Source organism: Anolis sagrei, chromosome 1 (assembly GCF_037176765.1).
Source record: "Anolis sagrei isolate rAnoSag1 chromosome 1, rAnoSag1.mat, whole genome shotgun sequence".
In the NCBI taxonomy this organism is placed as follows: Eukaryota; Metazoa; Chordata; class Lepidosauria; order Squamata; family Dactyloidae; genus Anolis; species Anolis sagrei.
This window is the reverse complement of record NC_090021.1, coordinates 24,461,539-24,477,197: the sequence shown is the minus strand read 5'-3', so window position 1 is coordinate 24,477,197 and position 15,659 is coordinate 24,461,539. Positions and strand designations below refer to the sequence as shown.

The 15,659-nt window shown below is 43.1% G+C and overlaps 1 protein-coding gene across 1 annotated transcript; it reads right to left on the bottom strand.

The window, feature by feature from the left end:
* Positions 1 to 1,412: 1,412 nt before the first annotated feature.
* On the bottom strand, positions 1,413 to 14,102 carry GNMT (glycine N-methyltransferase). Its single transcript, XM_060754467.2, has 6 exons — positions 13,786 to 14,102; positions 11,960 to 12,087; positions 6,204 to 6,317; positions 4,005 to 4,147; positions 2,492 to 2,613; positions 1,413 to 1,984 (listed from the first exon to the last, which is right to left on the bottom strand). Exons 1-6 carry the CDS (start codon positions 13,989 to 13,991, stop codon positions 1,813 to 1,815), a joined length of 885 nt encoding a protein of 294 aa, XP_060610450.1. The 5' UTR covers positions 13,992 to 14,102; the 3' UTR covers positions 1,413 to 1,812.
* Positions 14,103 to 15,659: the final 1,557 nt, after the last annotated feature.

Genomic DNA, 15,659 nt, shown 5'->3' with positions numbered 1-15,659 from the left:
ATTCTCATTATACTCTTTGTGAGAGTCTTTATGATCAACATAGTACTTACATTTATTATATTTGTTACAGTAATTATATCCTATCTCTTTTTCAGTGTGATTGGCAGAGAAGTCAAGCTATACCCAAAATAAAAAATTAAGGTTTCTGAATTGAGCTAGGAGGATAGGGAGAAGATACATTTATCTTTCTGTAGACTTTACTGATCATGGGATATTTTATTGAAAGAAGATTTTTCATAGAACTGGTCATGTTTCCATAGTATTGTCTTTGCCAGTTTGCTAGGTATCATCTGCTTTTGACTGTAGTGGGATAACATGCTCATTTGTGCACACAGATAGAAGTATGATCTATATCCTCATTATTTAGTCTTGAAGATGTGGGGCTGTCATTCTGCATCATAATGGAATTGTTTAATTACTTTTCCATTATGATTGATGTAATTGTGGTGCACAGTTTACATTTGTCTAACCTTTTAAATTTCTGGAAATGCAGTAAGGCTTGTGCAGTGTTTGGATTTCAAGCAACTCATCAGGCTCTTTGAAGTAAAATCCTACTAGAGTGTGGCCTTTAAATGTATTACATTTTGTGTCTTATATGGCTCATTTGGTTCTGTTGATCAAGCAAAATAGAGTGTTGCATTATCAGTACACTGGTGGCACTGCTTCTCAAATGACATGGTTGTAGATGTTAAAAAGCATTGGGTGAAAAACTGAGATTTGAAAACATGACATTGAGAAATACACACATTAAAATCTAACAGTGTCGGCACTTTTGTGAATTGAATATAAATTCCAGGCTATCCAGGAGCATTAACTAAATTACTCTCCTCCATATTAGCTCCAGACAGAGAGTCAGTGGAAAGCAGATTCCATTCCATAAACAATGGAGAGAATTGATTTCATGTAGAGGTTCCTGTACTGCAGTTATCTGCTTTATCATAATATTATTTGTATGAAAAGGAAAGTTGAATATAGTGTTTTTAAACACAGTAGTGGGACAGGTCCTCAAATGTTGGCCACAAGTAACTGATCTATCAGAAGTTAAAGAAGACTGTTGGTGCATGCGTAATGTGACTTATAAAGAAATTTAGGTAAAATACATAAAAATCTTTCCTGACCAAGTTGCTGAAATGAGCAAGAACTATGCCAGGGCCTAACCTCTTTTGGATTCCCCATGACAAAAGACATAGCAATGCACAAGCTTCCTCACCGCAAGAATAAAGAGTCCAAGACATAAATGCAGGAACTGTGACCCTCCAGCTACTGTTGGACTCCAAATACCAACAGCTCTAGAGATTATGAAAGATACAATCTAACATCACTTGAAGGAGCACAGATTTCCTTTTGTAATGAGGCATCAAAATGTCCCCTACCCTTTCTCCCACTCCCTTGGAGAAAACACACAACCACAATTATGAGTAAATTATCTCAAACATTGATGCAAATTATCAAGGCAATATCAGTTGAGAGAAGCTAAAACAAAGTAGTCAAGAAACAGCAAGGTACACTTTAGCCAGCTATATAGCTTTGCATGTGATGCATATGCAAAGCATACAATCCCCACTTTCTTCCCTTTGAGGTCACTGATTTGAGCTAATGCTCCTCCATTCCCCAAAGCCAGATTAATCAGATTGGACCCATATAGGAAGAAAAAAAGAAGAAGACAGGGCAGAATTCCTTCCAATTTTCCCTCTGGTTCAAGCAGCTCCTATGCACATTCGTGGTTGCTTGCATGGGATTTGGACTCCACCCGTTAGTCCAGCGACAGAAGAGGGACCATACAATTGCTGGAGCATTTCTGTAGCACAGTTCTCAGCCAGTTTTCTTCACCACATGGATAAAATAACATGGGTCATATTGTTGGTCTGGCTTGTAAGGCTTGAAGTCCCCTAGGACTGTGTGTTCACATGGGCCTTGTACAGCATTTTTCAGCAGTTCTGTGAAAGGCTCCAGGAGGTGTGGGTAATAAGAGAGACGGAATTGGCTGGCAAGAAACAGAAAAAGAGCTGTTAATCACTCATGATATGAGAGCACCGGGAGAGAGCTGGGAGACAAGCTCCTAATTCAGCCTTCCTCAAACTGTTGGTGTCTAGATATGTTGGACTACAACTCCTGTCACCCTCAGGAAGCATGGTTATCAGCCATGGTCCCTACCAATATGATGCCACCTACTTTGATTATATTTCCATCCTGTCTTTCCTCCAGTATGAATAAGGTAATATAAATAGTAGTTGAGTATAGCTCCTCCTGCTCTATGCTCACTGTACTCAGGTTGATTGTCACTGGCCCTAAGTCACTTGTGAGTTTTATGCTTTGGTTGGAAGGTTGATGCCAGTGTCCAAACCACATTACTGTTCTTAGCAGTAGACAGGGATTAGGGTCCCCAAGATTTTGCTCAGGACTATGGGTAGAGTTGCACATACTCATAATTAGAGATAGGTAGGTACCTCCCCATTTTGTTTTACTATACCGACTTCCACAGGCAACATACCTTAGTTCTGGGTTTCCATCTTTCCCCTCAGGTGGGACCTGGAGTGTGTAGTCCAGTGTCACCATATTTGGCTTGTTATTTACAAGGAGTACTGAGGTTGTGATGTCTTTGGTTAAGTCACTCTAGGGAAAAAGTGGAAAATGAATGTATAGTTCCCATTCCCCTAGCTTTTCCATCATGTTTAATCCAATATCAGCCTTGCATCAGATTACAAATTGATACTTGTACACCACAGAATCCCACCCTTTGCTTGGTGCATGTAGCTGCAGCCAACAGCTCTCCACTTTTTAATTCCTACTGTGAGTGATAGAACTTGTTAACAGCCGGCTTTCCCATAAGAATGAATGCATTCATAAATCTGCACGTCACCCCTCTAAAGGGAAAATAATGCTTCTGTTTCTAAAGCTGCATTTGGGAGCAAATACAGGGTTTAGGAAACTTCATTGTTGCTACTGTCATTTGCATTGAAGAGGGATATTTAACCTATAGCTACAGAGTATTAAGCCAAAATGTTGGATTCAAAGAATGGGCTTCACTGGAGTTCACTCTAGTAGTGTTTCTCCTGATATTTTGGACTCCATGTTCCAGAATCCCTGATCACTGTTGACATCTGGAGGAAAAAGTCGAAGACATCTGAATGGCCAAAAGTAGAAAACCTCTGCTCTGTGGCATATGATTTGTGGCTTGGTATGCTGGAGCTACCTCTCATCCATGTCTCTTAAAGCGCTTCAAGTAATCTATTTGCTGCATAGTCCACCACGGTCTCATATTAGCAGTGATCTCACTGGAGCAATCTCTGGAAATCCGATAGGTTGGTAGATTGGGCTTTTGAAAGGAGAGTATAGTTGTATGAGCTAGTAACTTCTGTTAGGTTCTACAGGTCTTGCATGTAGCCCAATATTGTGTGTGTTGACTGTGAGCAGTTTCCAGATGTCAGATACCTTTCCAGTAATGTGTTTCCTGATGCTACTTTCAGTACAGTAAACATGTGAAAGATAAACGTTGAGACATTCTTCATGTAAAGCAAATGCTTGTTCTCCCGGTATATTAGACTTCTTCCCAAAGCAGATGGGATTAGTAACTGCCACAAGAGATGGCTGGAGCAGAAAATAATTGGTCCAAGTTTCCTTCCTGTCGATTATAAACTGAGTGTCATCTTTCTGTTCAAAACACAGGGCACCCAAGATGAAGCTAGCATGACAGTAGATTATATCATGTCTGAATTTAGAGTACACTTCCAAGTGTAACATTGGAAGTGTGTTTGGAGATGGCTGTGTTTATTTATGTATTTTATGTGTGTATTCTGTTTTGCATACCTCCTTCTTTAATGTGTTGCCTGTGCACTTGCCAAAAGAAGCAAGACATGGGGACACATGCAGGTATATTATATAGTACTATGGGGTGAGAACTGTTCTGTCATTGGCTCTGAGGATCCTTGAAATTAGGAGAAATATTTTTGTGACTTTACAAGCGATACTGTCATTGCCTCTAAAAGCTTGTTTTCTGGAAATACCTTGTAGTAGATGTTCTTTCCAGGAGGTGCGCAGCCTGTTTTCAAGATGTAGTCATAGTTACGGTGGTCAATGACAAAGATGCCCCCTGGACGCACCATGCTGGCAATGTTCTTAAGAGCCTGTTTGTGAACGCCTTGGTCACCTAGAAATAGACAGAGCCATGTTAAATCCCTTCCCTTTCCTTCTGTGCCACCCTGGAGGACATCTAGACACCCTACTCATTTATTCTGTTCTCTGTCAATCCAATCTTAATTTTAGATATGTGGGTGATTTTACACTGAACAGTTTTAAAAGGACAGTCTCATTCTCATGGCAGTCTATTATGTCATTTGTTTTAACATGTGATATACGCCCTGCTCATTCCGCAAAGCAAAATCATTGACATTTGCCTCAAAGTGTACCACCAATTCCTAATTTTGAGAGCACTATACGGACCAGTCTCCAAGAATTGAGACTTTGTAGTGAGAGCACGTTAAGTAGAATATGGAAGTTAGTAGGGGTTTTTTGTAGCATTCTGTGAAAGATTCATAATTAGTTAGCTCCTCTTTTAGCTTTCTGAAGGCAGATAAAGAGCTGCTTTTCCAAAACTGTCTGTTCTTAGTACTTCTGCTGTTGATCTTAGCCTCTGAATGTTCTGTGTATGTTTACTTCATTTTGAGAACTTTTAATTCTGCAAATACTTTTTAAAAAGCAGAAAAAATTCATAGACAGATTTTAAATAAGCAAAATAATGCCCATTGTATCTGAGGGAACTTTAGTCACCATAAAACACTTATCCTGTGGCACTTATGTAGAGTGCATGGCTCGTGCCAACAGTTTTTCAGATATCATTGGATGGGCAGATCATCCTATGGTAAGAAGCCTCTCAATTTGGGAGAGGTGGTTAGTTGCAAATGTGTTTTGAGAAGAGTAATGAGAGCAACTGGAGAAAAGTACACTAACTGTGTACTTATGTAAGTAGGGATAGAAAAGTAACTTTAATCTTTGCATTAGGCAGACAAACCAAACAAAAACTCTCAAAACAAATCCCATCCCATTGCCAGTGTTGCTGTAAGATTCAGCTATCAATACAGTTTGCTTGGTTTATATGGAACATGAGGGTGCCTTGGGGAGCAAAACATACAAGGTTAATCCTGCATAAATAGGACCTTTGTTATTGTTGCTGTTGTATACTTTGAAATCTGTTGCAGTGTACTGTGACCATCTCCTAAGTTGTTTTTGACATGATTGAGTAAAAAAAAAAAGGTTTGCCTTCCTATCGATCTGGGAGTGTGTGACTTGCCAAGGCTACCCAGTCAATGACTGAGCAAGATATTTGGCCCTGATCACCAGGAGTCCTAGCTCAACATTAAAACCACTACTAAAGTGGATGATCCTTCAAAAACATTTTCACAAAAAGGAATGTATTAAGGGTAGATAGAGAACTGGTGAGTTGCTGAACTTGCTGACCAAAAGGTTGGCGGTTTGAATCCGGAGAGTGGGGTAAGCTCCTGCAGTTAGCCCTAGCTTCTGCCAACCTAGCAGTTCAAAAACATGCAAATATGAGTAGATCAATAGGTACCGCTTCTGCTGGAAGGTAAAGGTGCTCTATGCAGTCATACCGGCCACATGACCTTGGAGGTGTCTATGGACAACGCCGGCTCTTCGCCTTAGAAATTGAGATTACCACCGCCCCCCAGAGTTGGACATGAATAGACTTAATGTTGTAGAATAAGATGTACTGAAACTGTGCTATATTAAATAATTCACTATCTCCTCATCAGCTACCATGATAGAATAATACCCTCCCCATCTTCTGATTGTGAAGGAAAGCAATGCTGACCTTACAGTATTGTTGTTAGAGATCTGATCAGATATAAATCTAACTAAATGTTACAGTAGTTGACACAGATCCACCTCTTCTTTCCTATAGGTCACTGGACCTATAGGTGAGTTTTTGGATTCTGTCATGGAACTGATGTATACTCAAAAATAAATGTGGGATGCTATAGAACTAACAGAAGTTTTCCTCCTTGGCTTTACAGAGTATTTTTGCCTTGTAATATTTTTGCTACCTAGAAACATAGCAAGACTGTTGAAAAGCATGAGAAAAGGACTCTGGTTAGAAGCAGCAGAGGTCTAATTTGTCAGCTCCTTCTTGTAGTACTATGAAATGCTGCTGACCTTCAAAAGCAATGATGCTGTACTGTTACACTCACCTTTAAAATCTGGGAGATGCGCAAAAGAGTTTCCCAAACAGATGACTGCATCAAATCCCTCTCCGGGCTTCTGCAGGTCCTGTGACAGGGTGAGCCAGTTTGCTTCCTCAATGACTGCAGAACAATAAAAAAACCCACACACACATCTCAAAGAGAATCCGGAAGCAATTTAAAAGATTGACATACTGATCATATCATAGAATTTTGGGGGCCATTGCCCACTTCATCAGATACATGGGTTATCCTGCATTTCAGTGCATACGCGTGTACGTGTACACATGAAATATGCTTTGTTGAACTGTAGTTAGTGAAATGAACAGGAAGTTAAACTATTTGAATGCTGAGTGACAGAATAGAAAAGCAGTTTTTATTACCAGTGATTTCACCCAGAATAATTTCCTTAGGCAAAAAAAGAGTGAACTGGCTCAGAGGAAAACTCCAGGGGAAGCAATTTGCTTTCTAAATAAGGTCTCAGGTACTTTCCCCTCCTTTTGCAAAACTAGGAAGTGGACTTCTGGCCACATGTTTTGTTTTGTTTATGATCGTTTTTAGTGGTTTGTGTGCCCTCTTAGGGCCTGAAAATTGGCCTGCAGACCTGATGAACTTGCTTCCACTTAAAGATAAGGTCATGCAACCAGTTGGGTCAAACGCTAACCCATGAAGTGAATATGGCCAGTTAGGACCAGTTTGTGTTAGCTCCGTTTCAAATTAATTTGGCCGAGTTTCATTCTGGAGCACAATGGCAGTGTCCACAATACTTCAGATGGGTTTGTTGATCTATGTATGCATTAAAATGGAGACAGAAAAAATCAAATGGTGTCTCCAACAGGACCATACAAACAAAACACTAAAGTGATATGATGCCAAAGTTTTGGAGAGCTGAGCTTTGCTCAATGATGGCTACCTCATGCAGTCTGGGGCAAGAGTCTCAACAGCACCTCCTACTACTTCATCGCACTAAATAATTAATCCACTTTAAATCCAGTTTCTGCCTCCTGCAGAATTCTCGGATTTGTAGTTTAGTGAGGCTGTTAAAGGCTCCTCGCTAAACTACAAATCCCAGAATGCAGCAGGGAGGCAGAAACCAGATTTAAAGTGGATTCATTCTCTGGTGTGATGTGGTTACCTAGTCAGCATTTATGGGCAAGAATAATGTGGGCTAGTTGACGCTGCAGAGTGAATAATCTTCTCTGGCATCTCTTCACCTTGCCTGTAAATGTATTGGTTTATGGATCAGTGTTTCAAATAGTAAAACATGTTTTCTCAAACTTGACAGGTGCCTAGCTAACACCAACTGGAATTTCCTGTCTGAAATTTGGCAAAGTTAATCCCCTTTTTCTCATATATTATCTTCACATATCATGCAGATGTGTAAATAAATAAATAGAACCAAGGGAGGGGACTGGCAAATCTCAGAATTCTGACTTTGAATCTGAAAGAAATGAATCTGGACTCAAATATAATTCAGATAGGCCCTAGCAGTTTTTTTGTATCTAAAAACATGCTCTCTCACAAATATGCTGGCCAAACTCCAGTATTTACAACTGCAGCTACAAAAGAGTGTTTATTTCCATGTGCAAAATGAAAGTGAAAGGAACCTATGTGCTAGACTTGCAGAATAGAGAAAAAATTGCCAGATTTTGTTACTTTCCCAGAAAAGGGCTGGAGAGGGGCCTTGGCTGCTGAGTGTTTTCATGAGTGTTTTCACCAATGAAGAAAGTGAAAGTAACCCAAGTGCTAGATTTGCAGAACAGAGAAAACATTGCCAAACTTTTGCCTCTTTCCCAGAAATGGCTGGATTGGGGCTGGATGTTTCCATGATCTACCAATGAAGATAAACAAAGACTTAAACAATCACTTTCATAAAGTTCTTTTAATGTCCAAGAATGGAAATTCCAGCGTTCCCTCTCATGCTGTGAGCCTCACAGGGAAATCTGTGTTTGGCTTTTCACATCTTGACTACTAAAGCAACCTTAACTTCTCTTCCATGGATGATGATATTATTACTTGAAACACAACAAGATGAGCGCACAGCAAAAAAGGTCATTCTGCTGGTTGTTGTATTGGATCACATGTTGAACACTTCCTAAGTGTCTAGGATTGTGTGATGTGTAAGCGAATAATGCATGCAGATTCCAGTAGGGTCATTTTGTCAGAACCTATTGTGTTTAAGTGCAGGCCAAGGTCTTTAGGCACTGCACCCAGTGTGCTGATCACCACTGGGGCCACCTTTACTGACTTGTGCCAGATATTATTATTATTATTATTATTATTCATTTTATTGTTATTACGATTATTATCCCACATTCCTCTTTTTAACAAGACTTTTTTCATGTCGGGAGTGGCACTTGAAGTTGCTTCTGGTGTGAGGGAACTGGCCGTCTGCAAGGACGTTGCCCAGATGTTTTTGATGTTTTACCACCCTTCCCTCATGTCCCCACATGGGGAGCTAGAGCTGACAGAGGGAGCTCATCCATGCTCTCCCTGGATTTGAACCTCTGACCTATCAGTCTTCAGTCCTGCCAGCACAAGGTTTTAACCCATTGCACTACAGGGGGCTTCTTTTAACAAGACTCAAAGTGGGATGATAGCGAAATGCCATCCCATCTGTCTTTCAGTACATTGATGAGCCCATACCACTTGGGACCTCTACCGTATTTTTTCGATTCTAAAATGCCATCATAAGATAAACACTAATTTAAGTACCACCATCAGAAAAAATGGTTTTTAATATATATAAGCAACCATTATTCTAAAATCCACTCCATTTTTAGAGATGTTTATATGGTGGTTGGTGGGCGATGTGACTCAGAATTGAAGAACTACAGCATTTCCATTCAAGTCTGTAGCTATAACCATGGTCTATGATTTATATCTCAGTAGGTGTCCATGGTTTGCTTCCACTAGCATTTTGCATAGTAATAATCAAACCCTGGGAAATGTATTCGTTTGTATTGCACTATAATTTCCAACTGAGAAATCAGCATGATGTAGTAGTGGTTTGAGTACTGGGCTACAGGTCTGGAAACCAGGATTTGAATCTGCCCTTGACCACTGAAGTCCACTCAGGGATCTTGGGCAAGCCATACTCTCTCAGCCTCAGAAGAAGGAAGTGGCAACCCTCCCACTATGGAAAACCCAGTGATAGATTCACACTAAGGTTGGGAAAAGCTGTAAATGAATTGAAGGGATACAACCACAACAAACAATGCCTAGAATCCCCAACCATAAACAGCGTTATCCTACTGATTATACACTATGGAGGGAGAGGAAAACAATGGGCACTCTTGTCATGAGAAATGCATAACTTGCCTTGCATGGAACCTATGTATCAACAACACAAATAGATATAACTTATTCCCATCACTGGCTGTACACGTTCCAGTGCTAGCAATGTAATCTCTGATAAGGAGCTCTCCCAGGAGCCGAACCAACTAGAATGTCAACTCTGTTAGTCTTTACAGAGTTGATTGTTATTAACTCCCACGCACCATTTCCTGGATGACTGAACTTGTCCTGTTTGATATTCTGATCTTCCTAAGGACTCACAACAGCTACCCAATGTTTGATGCTTCTGTAATTTTCACTAATTAGCCTATGCTTTCATTTGCTGTTTGGTCAAAAATGCAGACGTTATATGAAACCAAGACTTCTACTGCTGACAATGCCACTTGGCATTTACTCATAATTTACGTGATGTGCAGGGAGAAGGAGACAAGTTCCCTTTTTAGTTCTAGGTCTCCTTTCAGCAGAAACTACGTAGTACTAATCTCAATGGGCTGCTGCTCTTTGCTCTAGGTAATATAGGAGATGTTGGGGAATCAATCTGGAGAGTGACATGTTCCCCATTGAATAGGACTCAAAAGTCATTATTTCTAGTCTAAAAGATGTTAAGGAATCCTAAAGCATTTTTAGACTGTTTAGGGAGAAAAATCCGTTCATGAAGTCTAATCCTTTTCCTTCCATTCATCCATTCCATGCCCAGCTGGTTGAGAACATGCCCTATGAGGAGCGGCTTAAAGAGCTGGCCATGTTGAGCCTGAAGTCATGCTACCCCTTTATTTTGCCTTGGCCATACCTCCCCCCCCCCCCCAACCCCACCAATATTCAAATTTGGGCATATCGGGTATTTGTGCCAAATTTGGTCCAGTGAATGAAAATACATCCTGCATATCAGATATTTACATTACGATTCATAACAGTAGCAAAATCGCAGTTATGAAGTAGCAACGAAAATAATTTTATGGTTGGGGGTCATCACAACACGAGGAACTGTATTAGGAAGGTTGAGAACATCTGCACTAGGAACTCAAAGGTGAAAAACAAAGTAGATATTACAAGACTGAAATGTCTTGCCAAGGATCTTTGTCAACAAGCGCCCAGTGAGTTCAAATCAGTGGAAGGATGTGGGTAAACAGGGAGCTCGTTACACCATTGGTATTTTCAGCGCCTGCTTCAAGAGCACAGCTCATATTTCACCATGCTCTACGCACAAATCTCCTTGCTGTAAACTTGCTTCTGACTCATCCAAACACACCTTGGGAAACATATAAAACACCTGTTTGTTGAAGGCATTTAGACCTTGGTATCTCTCATGTCCAGGGTAAAGACAATCTGGACCTGCTCTCAGCCTTTCGGCTAAGATCAAGTGTACTATCTGTCCTTATCAGATGGATAAGAGAGACAGCATGATGTGGTGGTTTGAGTGTAGGATTATCACTCCAGAGACCAGGGTTCAATTCACGGTTCAGTTCACTGGATAATCTTGAGTGAGCAGCTCACACTCAGCCCGGATAACTCAGGTTTTAGCTTCTTAAATTGGGGAGCCAATATTTATTAAGGGCATATGATTTAAAGGGAGTCACCGGTGGCACAATGGGTTGAACCCTTGTGCCGGCAGGACTGCTGGCCGACAGGTCAGTGTTTCGAATCTGGGGAGAGCGGGTTGAGCTCCTTCTGTCAGCTCCAGCTCCCCATGCAGGGACATGAGAGGACCCTCCCACAAGGATGGCAAAACATCAACATATCTGGTATCCCTTGGAGGACTGCTGACCAACAGGTCAGTACTTCAAATCTGGGGAGAGCTGGTTGAGCTCCCTCTGTCAGCTCCAGCTCCCCATGCGGGGACATGAGAGAAGCCTCCTACAGGGGTGGTAACACATCAAAATATCTGGTATCCCCTGGAGGACTGCTGACCAGCAGGTTAGTGTTTTGAATCTGGGGAGAATGGGTTGAGCTCCTTCTGTCAGCTCCAGCTCCCCATGCAGAGACATGAGAGAACCCTCCCACAAGAATGGTAAAACATCAAAATATCTGGTATCCCTTGGAGGACTGCTGACCAACAGGTCAGTGTTTCGAGTCTGGGGAGAGTGGGTTGAGCTCCCTCTGTCAGCTCCAGCTCCCTGTGCGGGGACATGAGAGGAGCCTCCCACAAGGATGGTAAAATATCAAGATATCTGGGCATCCCCCTGGGCAACATCTTTGCAGATGGCCAATTCTCTCACACCAGAAGCAACTTGCAGTTTCTCAAGTCACTCCTGGCACATAAATAAATAAATAAATAAATAAATAAATGTTTTGATGCTTTTGACTACTGGTAGTTTACTTGTTGCTATAATCAGTTGCATATTTTTAATTCCCTAGGTGTTACATCAGTATTTCTCCTATTTAATGACAGAATTCAAAGATGATGTACAATTAAGTGTCCTAGTGGTCTCCTAGTGGGGGAATCTTGATCTAGACAAAGTGTGAATTACCCCAGTGGTCGAAGGCCTCCTCTTTTCTCCGATTCCACCGCTCCTTCAGGGCGTATTTGAGCATCTTATCGCTGGCATCCACACTGGTGACTTGGAATCCTTCCTCGACCAGCATGATGGAATCCACACTGTATCAGAGGGAGAGAAAGAGAGAAGCCTATGGAAAGGAGCCAAGAAAAGCGGGGAACCATAAGGCTGAGACTTATTCATTGGCAGGTGGGAGATAAATCATCCTAGGATGCATCTACACTGCAAAATTAATGCAGTTTGATATCACTGTCATTGCAATCTCCATGGAATCCTGGTGAGGCCCTCGCACTATTTGGCAGAGAAGGTGAAAGCTCTTTAAAACGGAAATTCACATTATTCCACATAATGAGGTGCTACGTGAGTCTATTGCCATTCAACACCTTTAACAATGACAATGGAAAAAGATGGAATCAGTTGACTCAAGGACATGATGTTCAAAGGTACAGGTGACACCAAATTAGGAGGAAGCACAGCTAATATATTTTATTGTGTATTTTTGGAGCCCCCAGTGGCGCAGTGGGTTAAACCCCTGTGCCGGCAGGACTGAAGACCGACAGATCGCTGGTTCGAATCCGGGGAGAGGCAGATGAGCTCCCTCTATCAGCTCCAGCTCCTGATGCAGGGACATGAGAGAAGCCTTCCACAAGGATGATAAAAACATCAAATCATCCGGGCATCCCCTGGGCAACGTCCTTGCAGACCGACAGGTCGCAGGTTCGAATCCGGGGAGAGGCGGATGAGCTCCCTCTATCAGCTCCAGCTCCTCATACGGGGACATGAGAGAAGCCTCCCACAAGGATGATAAAAACATCTCTTTCAACTCTAGAACTCTTGGGACTAGGCTTGGACCCAGCTGGGAACACACTGGATCCATCTCTAATCCGCTGGTTACACACTTCCTAGAGTTGGGAGAGACCCCCAAAGGCCATCGAGTCCGACCCCTTTCTGCCACCATGAAAGCACTCCCGACAGATGGCTGTACACTCTGGTGGCGTGACAGCCATCTGCCAGGAGTGCTTATTTGTGTTTTCCTGCCTGGCAGAATGAAGTTGGACTGGATGGCCTTGGAGGGTCTCTTCCAACTCTAGAACTCTTGGGACTAGGTTTGGATCAAGCTGGGAACAAACTCTGGCCGGATGACCATCTGCCAGGAGTGCTTTGTGTTTTCCTGCCTAGCAGAATGGGGTCGACTGGATAGCCTTGGAGAGTCTCTCTTCCAACACTAGAACTCTTGGGACTCGGTTTGGATCAGGCTGGGAACAAACTCCGGCCGGATGACCATCTGCCAGGAGTGCTTTGATTGTGCTTGGCAGAATGGGGCTGGACTGGATGACCTTTGAGGGTTTCTCTTCCAACTCCAGAACTCTTGGGACTAGGTTTGGATCCAGCTGGGAACAAACTCCGGCCGGACGACCATCTGCCAGGAGTGCTTTGATTGTGCTTGGCAGAATGGGGTTGGACTGGATGACCTTTGAAGGTCTCTCTTCCAACTCTAGAACTCTTGGGACTAGGTTTGGATCAAGCTGGAACAAACTCCGGTCGGATGACTATCTTCCAGGAGTGCTTTGATTGTGTTTTCTTGCCTGGCAGAATGGGGTCGGACTGGATGGCCTTGGAGGGTCTCTTCCAGCTCAAGATATCTTGGATTAGACTTGCATCCAGCTCTAATCCGCTGAGAGCAAGCTCCCTAGAGTAGGGGAGACCCCCAAAGGCCATCCAGTCCGACCCCTTTGTGCCACCATCTAAGCACTCCAGGCAGATGGCCGCCTCCCGCCCCGTTGGCGTGCCTCACTCACCCTGTCCCGCAGGCCACGTCGAGAACGGTCTTGCAGCGCTGGCTCCGGAGCAGCGAGACCAGCCAGTTCTTGTACTCGGCGGTGCGGCTCCGCGTGTCCCCGATGTAGAGCTGCCAGACGCGCGCCGCCCGCCCATCGGCGTACTGGTCCGGGAGCCCCTCCGCCGCCACGCCCAAGGAGCGGGTCCGGTAGATGCTGTCCACCATCTTCAACACGCGTGTCAGCCCGTTCACACGTTCGGGTGCTTTGACGCGACGGGCGCCGGCGATTATGAAGAGCCACTCGCCAGGCGGCCGGTAGACAGGGAAGAAAAGGCCCCGCCCCTTTCAATCCAGTCCACCAATCGCTGAGCCGGACGGAAGACACACCCACCACCTGCTGGCGTAAGAGGGTTCCTGCGGTATAGGCAGCAAAACAGTCAGCGGGCGGGGAGGGAAGGCTCCGCCCCCTTTCTGCGCAAACCACCAATCGCGGAGCGGGACGGAGGACACACCCACTTGCAGACGTCAGAAGGTTCCTCGTTTGCTCTTTGTCTTCTCCACCTGCGGGGCTACTGCGCATGCTCAGATTGTCTGTGTTCTAGTGTACTATTTCCAAAAGTGGGTGGCATTCTCTCCTGTTGTTTTTCTTCTTCTTTATATATTTTTTTATTAGAGCTTCACAGCAAATTAAAGAAAACGAATCAAATATGAAAATAACTGTAAAATATTTATTTACTGGCAGGAAGCAGCCAGGCTTTGAAGCTGCAAGGCCAATTTATTTATTTGTTTACTGTATTTGTAAACAAATCTTAGCCTGTAGGCGACTTAAGACGGCTAACAGGGCAAAATTAAATGCTTACAATGCTTACAATGCCAGGCTATTCAATACTAACCTTCTCTGACATCTTCAAATCTGACCTAAGAGACTGGAGAAGGTTGGATGCAAATGGAAAGAAATTAGGGGAAAATTTCTCCTTCAGAAAACAGGGATTTTTTTTCTCCCCCCAATATAAGTTTATATTTGATTCTGTTTCTTTCGCCTTGTTAGTGTGAGATAATGGTGGAGGAATATGAAGGTGTGATCGAAGACTGGTACAGAAGACGTCTCCCAGTTCCTTTGCGCAAATCATGTCTCGAAAGGAAAGGATACAAGTGAGTTTCTCTTTCAGAAAGTGGGTGAGGGACAAGAGTACACTAACCCCCCTTTTCTGAAAAGACTATGATCAGCTACTGATGAGGGATGTCTCAATAAGAGAAACTAAGTGTAACTATTAGAAGATTATCAGAAAACAAGGAATTCCAGACAGGAAACCATCAGGGCCAGCTAACACCATTGAGAAACTGCAAGTCGCTTCTGGTGTGAGAGAATTGGGTGTGCAATGACATTGCCCAGGGGATGCCCAGATGTTTTTGATATTTTACCATCCTTGTGGAAGGCTTCTCTCATGTCCCTGCATGGGAAGCTGTAGCTGACAAAGGGAGCTCATCCACGCTCTCCCTGGATTTGAACCTCCTACCTGTAGGTCTTCAATCCTGCCAGCACAAAGGTTTAACCCATTCTGCCACTGGGGGCTCCTAACACCTCCCAACAAAGGATTCCCCCAGGCAGGAAGGATCCAAGCTTTGAAGCTGCCAGGCTATTCAATACTAATCAAGGTGGCCAATTGCAACATTCACACTTGCCTCAAACAGACAAGAGTTCTCTCTTCCAACCTGGACATTATTCCACAGAAATATAAACTCCACTTGCCTAGTTTCCAACAGATGTCATAAACTCTGAGGATGTTTGCAATAGATGTGGGTGAAACATCAGGAGAGAATGCTTCTGGAACATAGCTATACAGCCTGGAAAACTCACAGAAACCCAGTGATTCCAATTATTAAAGCCTCCGA

Excerpts from the sequence above, each read along its gene's own strand:
- GNMT (XM_060754467.2), bottom strand. The coding sequence starts at position 13,991 with ATGGTGGACAGCATCTACCGGACCCGCTCCTTGGGCGTGGCGGCGGAG. Across the intron at positions 6,318-11,959 it reads GGAGGCCTTCGACCACTGGG|TCATTGAGGAAGCAAACTGG; the intron begins GTAATTCACACT and ends ATTGTTCTGCAG. Across the intron at positions 2,614-4,004 it reads GAAAGAACATCTACTACAAG|AGTGACTTAACCAAAGACAT; the intron begins GTATTTCCAGAA and ends CTTTTTCCCTAG.